The sequence below is a fragment of the Prionailurus bengalensis genome, chromosome B2 (genome assembly GCF_016509475.1).
Source record: "Prionailurus bengalensis isolate Pbe53 chromosome B2, Fcat_Pben_1.1_paternal_pri, whole genome shotgun sequence".
Classification (NCBI taxonomy): domain Eukaryota; kingdom Metazoa; phylum Chordata; class Mammalia; order Carnivora; family Felidae; genus Prionailurus; species Prionailurus bengalensis.
The window spans coordinates 48,870,027-48,889,273 of record NC_057349.1 but is presented as its reverse complement, the minus strand read 5'-3'; the positions used below and the strand labels follow the sequence as shown (position 1 = coordinate 48,889,273).

Genomic DNA, 19,247 nt, shown 5'->3' with positions numbered 1-19,247 from the left:
AGACAGAGACATTAGGAATTTATTGTGTAGGTAGTAGGCTCTTTCTATATTGAAATATTTCTATTATATTGATTATAATCTATATCTTCTAAAATATTAAGGTGCTTTCTTGCATATAATCACATAAACAAAACACTTTATTGAGCCATTTTAATACGTAAATGTAAAAAAGATAGAAACAGAGAGAAGAATGTAGATTCTGCCTAAGATCTGTTAGTTGGGAACAACTCTCAACTTTTATTCCCCTAATCAGTGATACTTTTGTTGAGTATAAGAAGATTCTAGAGGTAACAGTTACTTGACCATGACAAAGAGTACTATTTTAAAAAAGAATGAAAATAACCTACATGTAAAAAATATTTTCAAGGTCCAGATGATATTTTTATTTAAATAGTGATATACTATATCTTGCAACTAATTGTAATTGACTTCAGTGAAGGTGCTCTTATGGTTTTCTCACCAACATTTTTAATTTTATTTACCAGATCAGCTGCCAACATCAAGCTATCCTAGGGAAGAACTCTAGTGTTTTTTTTTTTTAATTTTTTTTTCAACTTTTATTTATTTTTGGGACAGAGAGAGACAGAGCATGAACGGGGGAGGGGCAGAGAGAGAGGGAGACACAGAATCAGAAACAGGCTCCAGGCTCTGAGCCATCAGCCCAGAGCCTGACGCGGGGCTCGAACCCACGGACCGCGAGATCGTGACCTGGCTGAAGTCGGACGCTTAACCGACTGCGCCACCCAGGCACCCCAGAACTCTAGTGTTTTTAAACAGACCATTATCCAAGTTTCTTTGTTTGGAATAATAATAACAATGACAACACTTATTATGTCTCAGCCACTGTTCTGAGCCTTTTTTCTCTAGCCTCTGGCAACCACCATTCTATTCTCTGCTTCTATGAGTTTGACTACTACAAATATAAGTATTATCATGCAGTATTTATTTTTTTAAACCAGCTTGTTTCACTTAGCATAATGTCCTCATTTATCCTTTGTGTCCTGAGCCCTTTAAAATACACTTGACACAGCCACCTTATGAGCTTGATACCATACCATTTTTCATCCTACTTTGCAAAAGAGAAAACTGAAGCACAGGGGGAATGTAAGTTACTTGCCTGAAATCACACAGAGAGTCAGTAGCAGACCTGGGATTTGAACCTAAGCAGTTGGGACTAGAGTCCATAGCAATAATCACTAAGCTATAACATCTTTCTTTCACAGCTGGAACAATGGAGAAGTTATTGAAATTCCCATAGAGGAGTAGAAAAATTTAAGGACTTAATAGACAACCAGTCCATATGACTGAGAAAAATCTATGCTTTTTTGTGATTATCTAAATTGACCACAAATTCCCCCAGTATAGGCAACTTCATTTTCCTGGGACTGTGGAGATACAGGGAAAATGAAGTTGCTTTCTTTTAGCAACTTTCTGGTGTAGAGATTTTTGTTTCTTGAATGTAGGAAATGTGAAGGAAAAGGAAACCCTCATAACCTCCAATTTGCTTTCAACAGGTAATCAGTGGGGTGGGTCATTACTGTCACCTCCCCTCCTACCTACCTGAACTATCTTCCTTGGTCTGTCTGCCACAAGTTCCTTTGGAAACTCTTTGCTGTACCTGAGTTCCCCTAAATGACAGTCTTGCCTTGCAAAGGAGATTAATATAAAATATCAGGCAAAGGTTTTGTATTCCCAGCCCAGATCTTTATCTCAGAATAAAAGAGGGAAATTTATCTCTTGTGAGTCATGGGCACAGAGGAGCTGGGAACATTTCACTGGCAGGGAGAATTGGCAGAAACAGTCCTAGTGGATTTCAAGTTTATTTGACTAATTCTTTCAGCACTTGTCAAACGAAACTACTTTTGTTTAGGTAACAAAACAAGCTGTTTCCTCTGCCATTTCTCCAGTGAGTAGTATAGGCACTTGTGGCAAACACACATTACTGCTAACTGTTATGATGTTTGCTGTCAAATTCATTTATTTATACAACTGCTGTAAAAAGCCCGAGGCCCATAAGCAGCCATGAAAGATTTCAGAGTCATGGTGTGGGGTCATGAGAGGGGAAAAAAGTCTCCACTGGTTATGAGAAAGGAACTGACACAGGAAATGGTCACATATGGCGCAGATTTATTGTGTCCGGGGCTTCCCATTCAAATCTCATTACAGCCACAGCTCAGAGCTGGGCATGGCACAGGCACATTGATTTTAGTTTTGGCATCCAACAGAATTACTGCTGCCGCTTCAAACTGAGGGTGGGAGAGGTGATAGGTTTATCATTCCGGGGAAAGAGTGTGTTCAGCCTGTATTTGTAAAGAATGCTGTTGGCTGCCCCTGCCTGTAATCTAACCATGAACATCACTTTTTTCAAAGATGGCAGGCAAGGTTTGCTAGCAAAAAAAGAAATCCGAGGGTGGAGAGAAAGCGGGAGAGAGGTGGAGAGTATTTCCAAAAGAATAAGGGGAAAGTTAAGATTAGATTAAAGGGTTGAAACCATCTTCAATTTTGCAGGTTTTTATTGATGTCTTTATTGGTGGAAAAAAATAGATATCTTACTTAGAGACATGTATGTGTGTGTGTGCGTGTATTTCTTTCTGCACATATTTTCTAAAATTTTAGATAGTATGTCTACATTTTGGCATTTTATTCACCTGTAACTTGTATCTTTTCAACACTGTTCATCATGAATGCTTGCAACACCTCTAGATGTGGTTTCAGACTACAAGGCAAATGTTAGTAGTTTGAGATAAGGATAGTGCCATAAAAGAAGGGTGCAAACTATCTTTAAAAATACTCCTTGTTTGATTATGGTTAATGTAGCAGCTTATATTTATTAACATGTGTTTTTTATCGACTCTGCACATATATCATCTCATTTATTCCTGTCCATCTGCCAATGGATTGGGTGTTATTTTCAATCCCTTTTATAAATGAGTTAACTGAGTCAATGGATAAGTAACTTGACTGTGGTTTTGCAGCTAGGAAGTCCAATGACAATCTCTCTGGCTAGAAAACCTGATCTCTTAACCCTTGCATTTGCTTTGGCTGTTTTCAATGTAGTATTCAAAGAATAAAAGTCATAATTGAGACCATACATGCCCACTGGTGTTTGCAGGGCAAATCATAATACAACACATAACAAAGATACAAAAACTTTTTCTAAGCCACTTATTTTAACCAAAATATACGTGACATTTCAATATGGTAAAGTAATACAAAATAGTCTTCTGAAATTTGTATGGACTTTATCGATACAACTTTTTTTTTAATTTAAAAATGATTGATTCAGAAGAAGGGTCTATTTGATATGAATCTGATGCTCTTCCCTCATCTTCATTGTCATTTTATCACTTAATCTCCTGATCATTTTTCCCCTCAAAGTCACACCTGTATAAAAAGAAAATAAGTATTTGGAAATATTCATCAAAAGAACTTAATAAAGACAGAAAGACCTTTCACAGAAAGCCTTACAGGCATCCTTCCTTCATGTAATGGTTGGTTTTATATAGTTTTCTATTTTTCTCAGATTAGATTGGAAATGTATTCCTACTGAAAATAGACACAGGTTCAAGAACTCTGGTGAGATTGTTCATGAAGTTGTGGCAAATCCTAGTATAATCTGTAGCCCCTGAAGTCCATCTGCCCATTATGCCTGCAGAGATATGTATTTGTCCTCTAACAACTTCCAGCTTGCTGTTCCTGTGCAGTATTTTTTTTTAACATTTACTTATTTTTGAGGGAGAGAGACAAAGAGCAAGCAGAGGAAGGGCAGAGAGGAGGAGACACAGAATCTGAAGCAGGCTCCAGGCTCTGAGCTATCAGCACAGAGCCTGACATGGGGCTCAAACTCAGGGACTGCGAGATCATGACCTGAGCTGAAGTCAGACCCTTAAACTGACTGAGCCACTCAGGCACCCCTCCTGTGCAGTATCTGTAGTCCTATAGTCCTATACTGCTATCTCCGCACTTGGATTTCTCTTTTCCACCCCCTCATAACTCCCATGGATTGGAAGCCACTTCACTATACCAATCACCATTCTAACAAGAATGATTTTTCAGTTAGAATGATGTCAGGGGAGACTATGTTCCTAAGCACCACTGTTCAACAAATTATGAAAGACAACGTGGAAATACCTTAATTTTGAAGCTCCTAGATCTGAATTCTAAATACACTAATTTTTTAATAAATGAACTTTAAGTTTCTCAAATTACATTTTCTTGTAATACTATCTGTGTCAATGAGTGTATGTGCAAGCATATCTACCTTATCTCTTTTATACTGACTAGTACACCATATTGTGGTCACTTAATAGACTTTACATACCTCTAATTCTAGACTCCAAATTAGCAAGCTTATGTTTCTGTCATCTACATTGAATCTATGATGCATAAAGACACCATTCTAAGTTCACCATGTAAATATAACACACAGCCATTATTTTTTGAAGTTTTTTTTTTAACGTTTAACTAGAATTCCCCATTCTAAAAAAGTGGACAATTTTTGTCTATTATTTCTAGTATGAACAAAATACTTTTTTAAATACTTCTTTCCAAGATTTCAGTTACTCTCCGTGTATTTAGTTAGGAACGCAGCTTTGAGATTTTGGAGTTTCACTCTTCATAGCCTGAGGGTCTACAATAACATATATAAATGGGGATAAATTCAACCTGTCTACACTTTATTTGATCTGTGGCCATATATATTTGTTAAATTAGAAATAATGAGGTGTAAATGTTGTTTGACAGAAAAGAATTGTAAATGATTTCTTTTCGTTTCTTGAAAATAAGAGAATGATTATATATTTTGTTTTTGTCAAAATCTCCTATACTTTACTGTACCACAAATTGGGAAATCTATCACAAAATGGCTAAAAAAATTATTGAGGGAAATGGTGATGTTAACCTCGAGGAAAAAAATCATTAATGTTGATGTATTTCATTCAATTTTAAACATATAAATTTTTCCCTTTTGTTGAAAGGGGAAGATGGAAGGATTTTATGTGCCTTTGAGTCAAAACATTTATTTTAAAAATACTTTTTTTCTTTCCTTCTGACCCATTTTTCTAAATAAAAGATAGAAGTTGTTTCTTTTTTTCCTTTTCTTTTAATTTTTTTTCCTAGCAAAGACGACCCCTTTGGCATATTTTCTTTTCAAATGTGAAATGAGGTGGAAAATCCTCATTTCACGACAGGAAGGACAAATATTGACACAAAGTTAATATTTGTTAGAACCCTGGAAGCAACCTGAGCGTGCGCGCGCACCCGCGCGCACACACACACACACACACACACACACACCCCTTCCTCTTTCCCCTCCATCACCGGACATAACTAACTCACTTCCTTTCCTGGTGTTTAGGTCTATGGTTTAGGTCTGTGGTTTCCAATCTAGAGAAAGGTGGATGGAGCATAGTGTATGTCTAGGATATTTTAGAATGTTAAAATATACACAAAGCAAGGGCTCATGTGCACACATGCACACACAAATACAACCTGCTTAATCTAATTTCCCTCACTTACAGAAGAGCTTCTGGACTTTATCACTGTGCTTGTCCACCTTGAATGCAATAGCATATGCCAAACCAATACTCACTGGTCACTCAGCATTTATTAAGTCCTGTCCACTCTTGCCTTTTTGAGAAGAATGCCCTGGGGTGACTGGGTGGCCGCCCCTGACAGGCTGTGCCACTTATCTATTCCCATTGATTATGAAAGTCAGCTGTGGCCAGACCTTGCTTTTTTCCCCTTCTCCTCTCAGCCCCTCTTACAAGCACCCCTGCCTGGATTTTCATGAGGAAATAATCAGATTAGGCCTTTCACGGTGAGTTCATATGGAGTTCTCTTTCTCCAGTGTGCTACTAACTGAATAAACGTGTTTAGTGGTAAATTGTAAATGACATTATGATTACCAAAGCCAGCATGGGTTTCATTTAAAAGTGATCAGAATTGCAGACCACAAAAATTGTGACTGGCAGATAAGGCCATTTGGAGAGGTGGGAAAAGAAAAGACAGAAACAAGTGAGAAGGATGATCATTACTTAAAACTAAACCTTCCCCAACTGAGGGAACCAAGAGGGAAAGAAATCCAGAGGAAGAAATGATGAAATGCTATTTAGAAGGGAAGGTAGACTGTCACCATGGGCTTTTGTCAGCTGTGGCCGGGACAGTGCATGATGATATCTACTGGCTTTGTGCACACCTCTCTTAAGTGGTTAGTGTGTATTCTCTTCTACAATTAAGAACTACACTCGCATAGCAGCTCTGGGACCCCAAGGCATTGCTTACCTGTGCTTTATTTTTGCCTCACATCAAAATTAAAACACTAGAATTGATTAACTCTGAAGATGACATAGGAATGTGGATGGAAAGATACTGATAAACCACCCAGTCTCTTAATCATTGCTAATGGCTGGAGAAATAAAAATAAAAGTTCTTATTTATGAACACCAGGTTTCCAAGTTTGGCTATAAAACTGCATAATCAATGTTACAGTCTTTAGACGTGATTTGTTAAATTTGTGGCTATATGATTTTATTTTATTTTAAATATTTATATTTGAGAGAGAGTGTGTGAGTGTGGGAGGGGCAGAGAGAGAGAGAGAGAGGGAGACAGAGAATCTGAAGCAGACTCCATACTGTCAGTGCTGAGCCTGATGTGGGTCTTGAACTCCCAAGCCATGAGATCACAACCTGAACTGAAGTCAGATGCTTAACCAACTGAGCCACCTAGGTGCCCCTGTAGCTATATGTTTAGACTTCAGGGATCGTATGCTAAAATGTTAAAAAGCCCAAGTGGCAGTATAGAAAAGCAAATGGACTCTCACCAAGTATGTGATATGACAAATAACTGAAACCTCTTGGTGAGTTGCTTTCACAAGACTGTGTAGAGAGAATTCCTGATGATTACAGCACTTATCTACTAGTATGACTCATCACAGCTGACCCTGCATCTAAATACAAGCCAAAATGAAGTCATTTGGATTATGTTTAGTTTTTCCAGAAGCATAGGTAGAAGTCTACAAGTGTGCTTTTCTCTTCCCCCTTTTCCTCATTACTATTGCTAAGTAATTATGTGAGGCAAAATTGCGAGTCATTTTTTCTGTCTATGAACTAGGGGTAATAAAATGTGCTGTGAGGAAATTTTAGTAAAGGAGGAAGGAAGGGAAAGAGAAAGGAAGGAAGGAAGAAGGAAGGAAAGTAATAGAGAAGAAGGGCCACCAACCTTAGGGCTTGAGGGCATCTTTGTAGTGAAGTAATAAGTCTTCTCTGCCATTCTAATCCCTATTCCATCCTGTCCCCCTTCCAGGTACCATTTCCATTAGTCTGTGGACTTCCTGTCAGATATTTCTGTACCTGAAGCTCTCCTGAGCAACCATTTTATATTAGTTGAAACAACCCTGGGTCTTCACCATCTAGGTACCTGAGACTTATTTAAGTAGTAACCAGAGTCCTCCACTGACACGCTGTGAAATCTATAGGACCCATCTGATACTTACCAACTTCCACACCACCTTAGAGAGTATCAGGGTACAAAATATTTTGCATAGCATCCCTTCTTGCTTCAGTCAACACCACAATCTACATCTCCAGAATACACATCTCTTTCCTGATTCTTTCATAGGCTTACCCAACCTTTGACTCTCTTTCTCCAAATCTTGCTCCTGGTACTGTGTGGAACTCTGAAACTGGAGTCAACAAACTTTTACATTTTCATGGAGTATTCTTTAACACTAAGTAAAAAACCCCTGCTTCTCTGAGGCTGATGTCATTAGACTCACTACCTGCTCTCCCTACTTGATATGTGTGTTATTTCACATAGTAGGCACTGTTTTTCATCCTGAAAGCCATGGAAACTAGTTCACAGTTTCCTTCTCCATTTTAACTCTGCAACCACTCTTATCAAGGTGAATAACTCATCCAAAACCTTGACTTTTGTGGAAATATAGACTACCCAAATGAGAATAAGCAAAGGCTATTTATTCTTAGTTTTCTATTGCAAGGGAGTTAGCTATCATCACTTGCATTTGGCAGAGACTTAAAGGCAGAGAGTGAGAAAGCTTTATGGTCGAAAAAAAAGGAAGACTTCAGGTATATGGTGATTGGATGCTGTTGTTGGCACAGTGAAGTTGGAGGCAGGCTAATTAGAAATGGGGCATCCTATGTGATTAATTAGAGACACGTATTTGGCTTTCTTCATTTGGTGCTAAGTTGGAAATTAGGGAAGTCAGTAGTTATTAATCAAATGCTAACTGTTTGGGGCTGATTGTTTCAAAGGTTATTGTTTGATAATCCTAGGCTAGTTGATGCAGATGGAAATTTGACTTCCTGGGGGTGCCTGGGAGGCTCAGTTGGTTGAGAGTCCAGCTCTTGATTTTGGCTCAGGTCATGATCCCAGGGTTGTGGAATCGAGTTCTGTGTAGGTCTCTGAGCTGAGTGTGGAGCCTACTTAGGATTCTCTCTCCCTCTGCCCCTCTCTGCAGCTAGTGCTCTCTAGCCAAAACCAAGAGTTGGACACTCAACTGAGTGAGCCACCCAGGCATCCCCAATTCACTTCCATATAAAGTTGTTACTAGCCACTTATGTCAACTCACCCATACTGTGACACATGGGAGCCAGCCCCTAGGTCTCATGTATTATGAATGTATTCTAAGGCATGAGAAGAAAGTAAGAAGTAGAGAACTATGTTTTTGAATGACAATGCCACAAAAGTTACTCTATAAAAATTTATCCAGGTATTACAGCTCTCCTACATGACAAAAACTTTGTAAGGAATTTCCCACATTTGACAATAACTCTAAACATTGATGCATTACCAGTCATTAGTTGTGAAGCTAAAAGTAACTTTTCTGAACTACTAGTGATAGAAAATAAATGTTAATCTTCCAGGTTAAAGGCAAGACTGAATTACCTTTCTATCCTCCTGTAGAAGATATTACAACATTTTGTCACTTTAAAAAGCAACACAAAAGTGTGCAACCAAAAAATAGGAAAAAGTAATACTGTGATATGCTGGGTAATTAGTTAATAATATTAATTTTCCCTAGATTTTATCATGTTTATAGTACTTCTGAGGTTTACATTTCTCATTTTAATTTTTTTTAATATTTATTTATTATTGAGAGACAGAGAGAGACAGAGCATGAGCATGGGAGGGGCAGAGAGAGAAGGAGACACAGAATCTGAACTGTCTGTACAGAGCCCGACACGGGGCTCGAACCCACAAACCGCGAGATCATGACCTGAACTGAAGTCGGATGCTTAACCGACTGAGCCACCCAGGCGCCCCTATTTCTCATTTTAAATAGCATTCACTTATTGTATAAGCACTAAAATACAGAAAGACTGGGTTCACCCCTCTTGCAATGACCATTTCAAATTTTCTCTGGCGCCTGGGTGGCGCAGTCGGTTAAGCATCCGACTTCAGCCAGGTCATGATCTCGCGGTCCGTGAGTTCGAGCCCCGCGTCGGGCTCTGGGCTGATGGCTCAGAGCCTGGAGCCTGTTTCCGATTCTGTGTCTCCCTCTCTCTCTGCCCCTCCCCCGTTCATGCTCTGTCTCTCTGTCCCCAAAATAAATAAACGTTGAAAAAAAAAATTAAAAAAAAAATAAAAAAAACAAAAGAAAAATTTTCTCAATCTGCAAGTATTCTACCCATCCTCTCTTCACACATCCCCAGCCCCCAATATACATCCTCACACTTCCAGTTGATGACCTTGTCTTGCCTCACGTGTCCCAGCCGATGAGTGCTTTCAGTCTTCCATCTCTATCTGCACAAACACTTTCTGTCTGTCTTTTTGCTCCAGAAGACATGGAGTCTTTTGACCTACCATATCCCACGTGTTTTTAAAAGGCTTGGGACACTGTTCTCCCTTAGCTTCTCAAGTTTACTCTGTCATTCTTCTGCTTTCCCCAATACCAGTCTCTCCCTTTTTATGGGTTCTCTATTAATCTGCAGAATTTCAGCTAGGGTCTAAATACAAGTCTAAACACAAGTTCATAGTACATGTTATGAAGCTCTGAATTATCATAGTTATGCACTAGCTGCTTTTCACAATCTCATCTTGAATGCTAGATTGATGTACTTCAATAAAATTAAGTATCATTTTAAAAGAAACTACCTTAAAGCTTGCATAAGTTGCTTCCTTTGTATAGAATCCTTACTGTCACAACTCTAAGGCAGAAATCCCTACTAGAAGTGAGCCTTTACTACCAGAGATGACTATATAATGGTTGAGTGGAATTGTTTTGGTTTTGGTTTTGTCTGTTTTAACTTCCTTAAGAAAGAAAAAATTTCTACTTAACTATAATAATTTATCCACCATGTAAATAATTTATTTTCTCAGTGGGTAATTGTTATTTGTGTGTAGCTTTATTTCCTTTACAAAGAGTTGGGGCAATCACATCCCAATCATCTTTCTCCTGCTACCGTCAAACAAACTCAGCTCTGATTTCTGAGACATGTGGGCTAGAAATCACTCTTTCCTAAGCTGGAAAGCCTTGATATATAATTAATGTGTTGTTGTTGTTATTATTATTATTATTATTATTATTATTATTATTTTAGAGAAAGGGAGATAGCGAGCATGAGCGGGGAAGAGGGGCAGTGGGGGTGAGAGGGGGGGAGGGGAGGGAGGGAGGGAGGGAGGGAGAGAGAGAGAGAGAGAGAGAATGAGAACAAACATGAAACCCAACCAGGTTCCATGCTCAGCATAGAGCCCAATGCAGTGTTCAATCCCATGTCCCTAGTCATGACCTGAGCTGAAATCAAGTCAGACACACAACTGACTGAGCCATGAAGTCTCCCCATTAATACATTATTTATTATAGGTTTCTATAGTGTTATTCATAGGATAGCAAAAATTGTAGGGTATTTGATTTTGGAGAAAAAAGTGTCCTGTTTGTTTTATATTTTGTCAAGAAGAACTGAAACAAATAATTTAAATCTTTATACTGAAATTGGATCAAACAGGTATGTCTTCCATTTTATGGGGGTATGGGAAGGAAAGCATAGAGATAATATTTTATAATAACCAATGCTTCATGAATTTTTTTTTACTTAGGAAATAGTAATTTGACTTCATGGAGGTCATAGTGGTAAGTCTCCAACCAAATGTCTCAGACATCAGAAAGCATGTGTTCCTTTTAAAGTAAAATATTCACACACAGTTTCAAAATATAAAAAAGGAAGACATTAGGATTAGACACAATGCATATAATTGGCATTGCACTAGTTAATCTGAATAAGAAAGATAACTAAGTTTAAATAAACAAATAATTCCTGCATATCTGAGTAGCCATATGTGCCTGGCATTTAATCTTTAATCACATCACAGTGCTTAATAATGACAAGGTAACTCACTCCTAACAGTGAAGAGAGAGGTGACATAGTGACAAAATCTTCTTCCTGTTAACAGATTAAGCATGCAAAAGGAATTCAGCAAATGTTTATTAAACTTCTTGCCTGGGTTTCTGGGGTTCATAATCTAACTCATACAAAATTCCAACAGATTATGAAAATTTGACAGTGACTTCTCTCATCTTATTCCTGAGCTTGTTCATGGGCCTGAGTCCTAGGTCCTCCAGTGTGTACATGTGCTTTGCAACACAGACATTAAGCACAGATTGTGTTTTCTGGAACTTGTGCATTCAAACCTTCTCTTACCCTTCCTATTCAAACCCTTCTTTTCTCCTTCCTATTCTTCCTCTTAAGGTCTCACCTGCAACATAGGTTGTTTATCATATTCTTCTCCCTTCAATGCCATTGCTGAAAAAGGGAATAGGGAGCTTTGGATGCTGAGGGTAGAGATGGCTTGGGAGTCCAGCCTTCTAGTGGACTAGCTTCTTGGAGTCATAAATAAAAATAAATAAATGAATGAAAAGAACTCTATCACAGGACTACTTTGAAGGTGTGCATTCTACTAGTATAGCTCCTATACCTTATTATATAAAAGAATATTTGAATTACATTATAAATCATCGCATTTTTTTTTTAATTTTAGCTTTGGAAGGCACCTGACATCAGGAATAGAAATAAATAAAACCTCAAGTTTCTCCATATGTATTTATTTAATGAATTAGTCAAGAAAAAAATGCTTTGTCACAACAGAATTCTTTTAGGGTCAAATCAATGTAATTTAGGAACATAAGAAAATTAATATAAATATAATCAGTCATAATTTCAATCTTAAGGTTTCATGTGAAAATAGATGGATTTCTCAAAGTATTCAGCTATCTCATGTATTAGCACCAACTCAGGGGGCAATTCTCACAATATTTTTTTGTAGTATATTTAGTTATTATTGTTATATGTTGGTTTAAAATGTATTCAAGCTATAGACTAATAATCTTATAACTAGATACCTGGCAAGAATAGATAAAACATATTTGAAAAATAAGAGTTCTTACACACCAATCAACTAATACATATTAAGAAGCATCTACTGTGTTTGAGTTAGGGTGTTAGGCCTGTGGTAATTTAAATAGGAGATATAGTCCCTGGCCTTGAGAAATAACACCTTAAGGACACTGAAGCCTACTAAGTCTATATAATTTATCAAACTACATATAGCTAAGAGCAGAGAATGATTGAGAATCATTTCAACTAAGAGAGTGATAATTTTGGGACACTTCCAAAAATTTAGCGATCTGTAGAGATGACTTTAAAAGACAATATATCTCCTGAATCAAAAGAAGGGAGAACAGAATCAGAGATCTATAAAACTGAATGGAAAGGTGAATGATTAATCAACAGGAATCAACATGACTGGAAAAAAATGTGTTAAAACAAGGTAAAAAATTTGTAAAGTCTGGAAAAGGGGAACTAGTGTGATTGAAGGGTTTTTCATGAGGGAAGTCTACCTAACTATCGTATTTGAAAATGATGTATCTATAGTAGAGACCGTTGTATCAGAATCTCAGGGCACAATTTCCATGTCTGTTAAGATCAAGCAATTAATTCCCTTCAGACTGGTGTGATGCGTTTGAAAACAATTCGTGATTTAACATTAGTGTTTCCATATTATATGACTACAGGGAGAAAACATATTATGTAAAAGTGGCCATTCTTTTATATTTGATAATTAAATCTCTAAATTAATAACTTAGTAGTCAATTTAGTAAACTCAATTTACTTAAGAAAATTAGAGCAATTTGAATTTTCTGTTTTTATAATGTGTCTGTTTTCTATTTGTCTGTTTCCTCTTAGTTGCTGAATTTGTTGGCATGAAGTCTGTAATAGTCTAAACCTTTGTCTGTAGGGTCTGTAGTAATAATCCTTTCCTCCCTGAAATTGGTGATTTATGATTTCTTTTATCTTTTTTTTTAGGTTTATTTGTTTATTTTCAGAGAGAGAGAGAGAGAGAGAGAGAGAGAGAGAGAAAGCAAGTGTGAGCAGGGGAGCGGCAGAGAGAGAATTCTAAGCAGACTCCTTGCTGTCAATGCAGAGTCAACACAGGGCTTGATCTCATGAACTGTGTGATCATGGCCTGAGCCAAAATCAAGAGTTGGACTCTTGACTGACTGAGCTACCCAGGCACCCTTCTTTCTTTTTATCTTGATCAGTCTAGGGGGGGTTGGGGGGGGGTGTTGGTTAACTAATTTGTTGTTGTTTTCCAAGAACCAAATTTTAGCTTTGTTTACTTTCTATGTTTTTGTTTCTTTGTTTCTCTCTTTTCTATTTCACTGACTTCTGTTGTTATACTTATTATTTCCTTTCTCCTCATTACTCTGGATTTGCTTTACTTGTTTGCTAAATTTGTATTTGTAAGGCAGAACATTAATACATTGCTTTTACACAATTCTTTTGTAATATAAGCACTTAATCACACAAATTTTGATATGCTAGAATTTCATTATTATTCAGTTTGAAATATTGACTCATATTTTTTACTACTGTTGCTATTATTGTTGAGGCACAAGTATGCAATGTGGCCTACTCCTAAAGCAACACTTAGGTAATTAAATTTATTAATATCATAGGCAGCTTTGGCACATATCATATGGAAGGTATGATATGGAGGAGGTATCATGCCCAAATGTAGTACACCCTCCATTAATAATAATTAGATTTTTTTTGTTCCAATCCTTAGGCTAAATTGATGACATTGCACTTGAAGGAAAATTAAAATATCTTGAAAATAACACAACATAATTTTGTGAATATTGCTTTTAAATTGAAGGAATTCTGTTTGTTAGAAGTTAAACTATCCCTGTAGATTCAGAATAAGAATTACTCATGGTTCAGAGACAAGTGGATTAGGAATGGTAGGAATATGGGGTGACTGGCTGGCTCAGTCAGTAGAGCATACAACTCTTAATCTTGGGGTTGTGAGTTCGAGTCCCATGTTAGGCATGGAGTCTACTTTAAAAAAAATGAAAGGAATTATGGGAATAATGGACAACACTGTTTGTCTAAATGTCTTGATTAGCCCCAATAATCCTCAACTTGGGCTCTATTTAATGTCAGGACTCCCCAAATTGCTACTTTCTTCTTTTCCTTTTGTATTGTTTTTACTCTTCATGTTTGGAAAAAAAGAGAATGAGTAAATTATATAGTCTGAAATCCAAACTCTTTCACAATCTGGACTCAGTATATCTCTTCAATTTTAATATATCTCTATAAAATCTCTTTTCCAGCCCCCTCAATCTACCTCTTTTTTCATTGACTCAAATATTACTATGCCCATCTCCCCTATCCTTTTCCCACTATGGAGGCCTTAGTGATTATTCCTTTTCCTTAATAATTTTACTTATTCAATTCTTTTTTCACCTAGCTATTATGTCCATTATTACCTTTAAATAATACAGGTGATGTAACATATTTTACCCTTTCATATTTTACCCAGACTGCTTTGCATAGTCAGTATCTAACACACTTAAAAGTTCAATAAATGTTTCATGAGGTTACAGATGATAATAAGAGTAATGGATTACAAGTTATCTTTGAGAGATTGTAGTTTATACATCACTTATTTTCCTTTATTTTATAGGTACATTTAGAGAAGAACAGAAATGCACATACCAACCCTTCATACAAGGCTACATCTGCAAACAAACTGACCAGGTGATCTTAATTCTTGACAATGCTGATACCACTTGGACAATGCAGAAGTTATATCCAGTTGTATCTGTTACTAATGGTTTTGTTGACACCTTTAGTAGTGTAAATGCCAATACCCCTTGTTCTACTTTAGGGTCTGTATCTAGTTTCTATTCCATTTTACCCATCAGGGAAATCACCAAGGTGTGCTTTGTGGATCAGACTCCCCAAGTTTTGCGTTTTCTTCTGTCAGGGAACAAAAATACCTCCAAGCTTCTCTTAGCTATATTCTACCATGAACTCCAGAGCCCACGTGTTTTCATAGGGAAAAGTTTCATTCCACCTGTTCTGGTTCAATCAACTTCCTCATTGCTGGATGAGTCTTCTGGTTCCAACTATTTCAGCATCTTGGATAACCTCTTGTATGTTGTCCTACAAGGACAAGAGCCTATTGAAATACGCTCAGGTGTTTCCATTCATTTGGCCTTCACTGTGATATTTCCAGTCCTAGAAAAAGGCTGGGAAATCCTCATCCTTGAAAGACTAACTGACTTCTTGCAAGTTAGCCAAAACCAAATCAGATTTATTCATGAGATGCCTGGCAGTGAAGCAACCTTAAAGGCCATTGCTGACAATAAAGCAAAGAGAAAGCTCAATTGCCCAACTGTGACTTGTGCCAGTCATTACAGAGTTGGTCAACGTAGGCCTCTCATGATGCAAACGAGCTCATATAGGATCCCGCCACCAACTACTATGGAAACCATCTCAAAAGTAGTAGTCGTTGAAATTGGTGACCTGGCAACAATAAGGAGCACTGGACTGATTTCATCTTTATCAAGTAAGAAATTACAGAATTTGGCTCACCAGATTATCACTGCTCAACAAACTGGAGTACTAGAGAATGTTCTGAATACAACTATTGGTGCCTTACTGGTAACTCAGTCAAAGGGAATCACTGGCTATGGGTAAGTACTAATTATAAAAACATCTAAACAAGGGCTGATCTCTAGCGCGTGTATTGCAAATGTTAATCTATTTCCACTGAGTCACATAATCTGTTTGTTTCTGAAGATAAGAATAAAAACTCAGAGAGTCATTTATAGACATAAATTCTCAATTAAGACTTTTTTAAAGTAAGTCTGTATTCTTATGAGTATTCTATATTTTGGATTGTTGAAGATGTTATATTTCAGTACCTTAAAGTGAAAAGCCTGAAGGAAGAAATTTTTCTAAAACAACTGTTTTCAGTTCATTTGTTCATTCATTTATTGAAAGAATGTACATGTAATGAATTTAAGTAGTAGGCTGGATTCCTGGATTGCTAAGGTGAAACAGATATGATCTTTGCCTTGAGGGACAAAAGCACTACCTATCATAATTCCAAAGAGCTATAAGCTAAAACTTGAATCCTGAGGAGGGTGATGATAATTCTTATAGGGACTGGGGAAAAGACTTCTATTTAGGAAAGTTTTGAAGGATGACTAGGAGTTTACTAGGCTAATTCAGTGACCCTGATTGGGTCTTATTTAACCTAGGATTATAAAGCCATGAAAGGGATGCCTTTGTTAAATTGTATGAGGCAGGAATATCACTGTTGTCAACTATGTTTATGACACAGAGCTGTGTAAGATCTGCAACATCCTTTGTGCTATGTTATACTTACTCTAAATGCTTTTATTTTGGAGTCCTCCACCAGATTTCTATTCAACAGACATTTCAGACATAAATATACCTGAATGTTTTTCTGAGCTTAGTAAATGAAGAAGCATGGGAAGTGCACAATAAGGGAAAACAAGTGTAAATTACTCTCAATGTTATAGGTTCTGTTAGTTAAAGGATAAAGTGACCAGCCCAAGTGCATCTAAGATATCTGTCACAGGGTCAAGGCTTTTAGAGTCCCAAGCTCCAGTTTTTAGCAGATGCAAAAGAACCAAAAATGATACCCTAGACTGAGAGACATGATGAACTTGTTGTAATGCTTAAGAAATATAGATAATACTAACCATCTCACAAATGACTGCTGCTGGTTATAGAGGGTTAGAGGTGAGCAACACAGATATTCCCTATAAGCTTGTCACCATCACTGGAAAAATAAGCTCAAACCCATGCACAAATTCAGTTGATATTAGGTCCCTGAAATAGATAAAATTATTTAGATTCTGATTTTTATTATTCAATGAGATTTTAGAACATTCATATTCTTTTAGATTACTCTGTTATTACTGCTTTTTCATCTTATTTGTGGTAGTGCTAATAAATAAACAATTGATATTTAAGGGATGTTACTTACTTCCACATATCATCTTCAGTGGATGTGGGATTTGCTATAAAATAAGAACAAAAACAGAGACACCATCACATCATTAGGCATATCTAACTAATACATTGATTGCCTTTTTATATACAGAGCAACATATCCAAATGAAAGCTTGGCTAGTGTTTTTGTATCATATTTCACCTGACTTACAGTATAAATGGTTGTTCCTCTTCTGGACAGCACATTAATATATATAGGAGATATGAAAAGAAAACTTGAAGGGATTTATGAATTGTTATAGAATTAAAAGATACTCTTAGTTAAGTGATTGTTCAGAATCTATTAAATCTTGGATATTTTTACCAACCACCAAACGTTCACCATGTTATCAATGTCATTATAACATAATGCATGGTAATCTGAAAAAAAATTGCCAATGCATCTTAGCTTATGTTTAATCATTTTTCCTTTAGCCCAATTTCATTTAGATCCCACCAAGTTCTAACAAATATATTATATGTAGGTGACTAGAGAGGAAAAAGTCCAGTCCACTGCTTAATTCTATTTAGATTTTACAATTCTTAGCTTTTCTAACAGGTCATCATCCCCAAACAACTGATTTTTGTATTGTGTATAAAAAAAGACTCAGTGAATATTGAGCCTTTAACTAGAAGGAGAGGAAAAAGTCAGAGTAGAAGCAATGGAGGTATAGCAGAGGAAGCCCAGCCAAGAAAGTGGAACCAGCACAAGTTCAGGTACACACACATCTATGTGGGGGATATCATTCTGTTATGGAGAAGCGAGACAGCTTCAGAGATCACCTTTATGGCCCACCATCCATCATAGCCATTATGTTTTCACTTTTGACTCCGATATTTCTGATTTAATAAGAAACTGCTGAACATGTATATTATAGCATCAATTTTCTGTTGGGATGTGTTCCATTTCTCCATCTCTCTCTGTCCCTCTGGTATTTTAAGAGAGAGTTTCCAAACATAAGGTAAAAAGCAAATCTTCTGAAGATAAGGAAAAGCTGCTTCTTGAGTATATCTGAATAAATCTCTGCAGAATGAGAAATGCCTTGTCCTAAGGGACTGAATGAAAATTAACAAGATTTCCCCTGGTCCTAAGAATTGCACAATATGCTAAACAACCCTGAAGCCTTGTGGAAGCCTCAGGCCAGCCCTGTTTCTTTCAACTTTGATCAGTGTCAGTTGGGACTTCCATTGAACTCACTGGAGAGCCATTGACAAGCTAATGAACTGACCTTGAGACAGAAGAATCAGTATAGGGACACTTGCCTTTCAGTGAAAAGCACCAAGAATGTTGAGAGGTTCACTCTTGTTAACTTAATGGGTTTGTATGCATTTCAACAAATTGAGACCATGCTGGCATTTAGTTTTCAAGGGGAGTACTACCAGCTTTCAAAAAGCAATCAACTTCTTATGGTGGGAGAGAAATGGAGTGCTCTCTACTTTTTAATTAAATAATATACAGTGAATTGGCCTCTCCTGGTCTTTATCCTCTTCTAGTGGCATCTGGATTTAAATTTTGTCTGCTTGGCTAAGTCAATTTCATGAATCTGTTTTCCATCTTCCAAAACTTCATTGACCTCTGTTGTCAATACTTCTCTCTTGCCTTCTTTGTATTTGTTAGTTTACACCGTTTATACCCATGTTTTGCACCATTTTTATTTATTTTTGTTAAAGTCAGGCACAGGGCAGGGTAAAGATAAGAGTCAGAAGCTAAAAAATTTTAGCAGTCAAAGGCTTTATTGGGAACTAAGGTCTCTGGCGAGGTTCTGTGACTCAGGGAGAGAGAGAGAGAGGAGTCAGGGAAGTCGCGCCCAGGTGTGGTGGGGTGGGGTTTTTAAGCTGCAGCATTTGGGGTGGGGGTGCTTTTTTCACGCCAGGTCGCGAGTGCTGCTTGGGGCTTTCCGTTGGGTTGCGCTGGCAAGA

The 19,247-nt window shown here is 37.2% G+C and overlaps 1 protein-coding gene across 1 annotated transcript in view; it reads left to right on the top strand.

Annotated features, from left to right (window-relative positions):
• Positions 1–19,247, top strand: part of PKHD1 (PKHD1 ciliary IPT domain containing fibrocystin/polyductin) — a 484,305-nt gene that overhangs the window by 407,503 nt on the left and 57,555 nt on the right. The window contains 1 exon segment of the mRNA XM_043591641.1: positions 14,983–15,997. Coding sequence (XP_043447576.1) covers positions 14,983–15,997 — 1,015 coding nt within the window.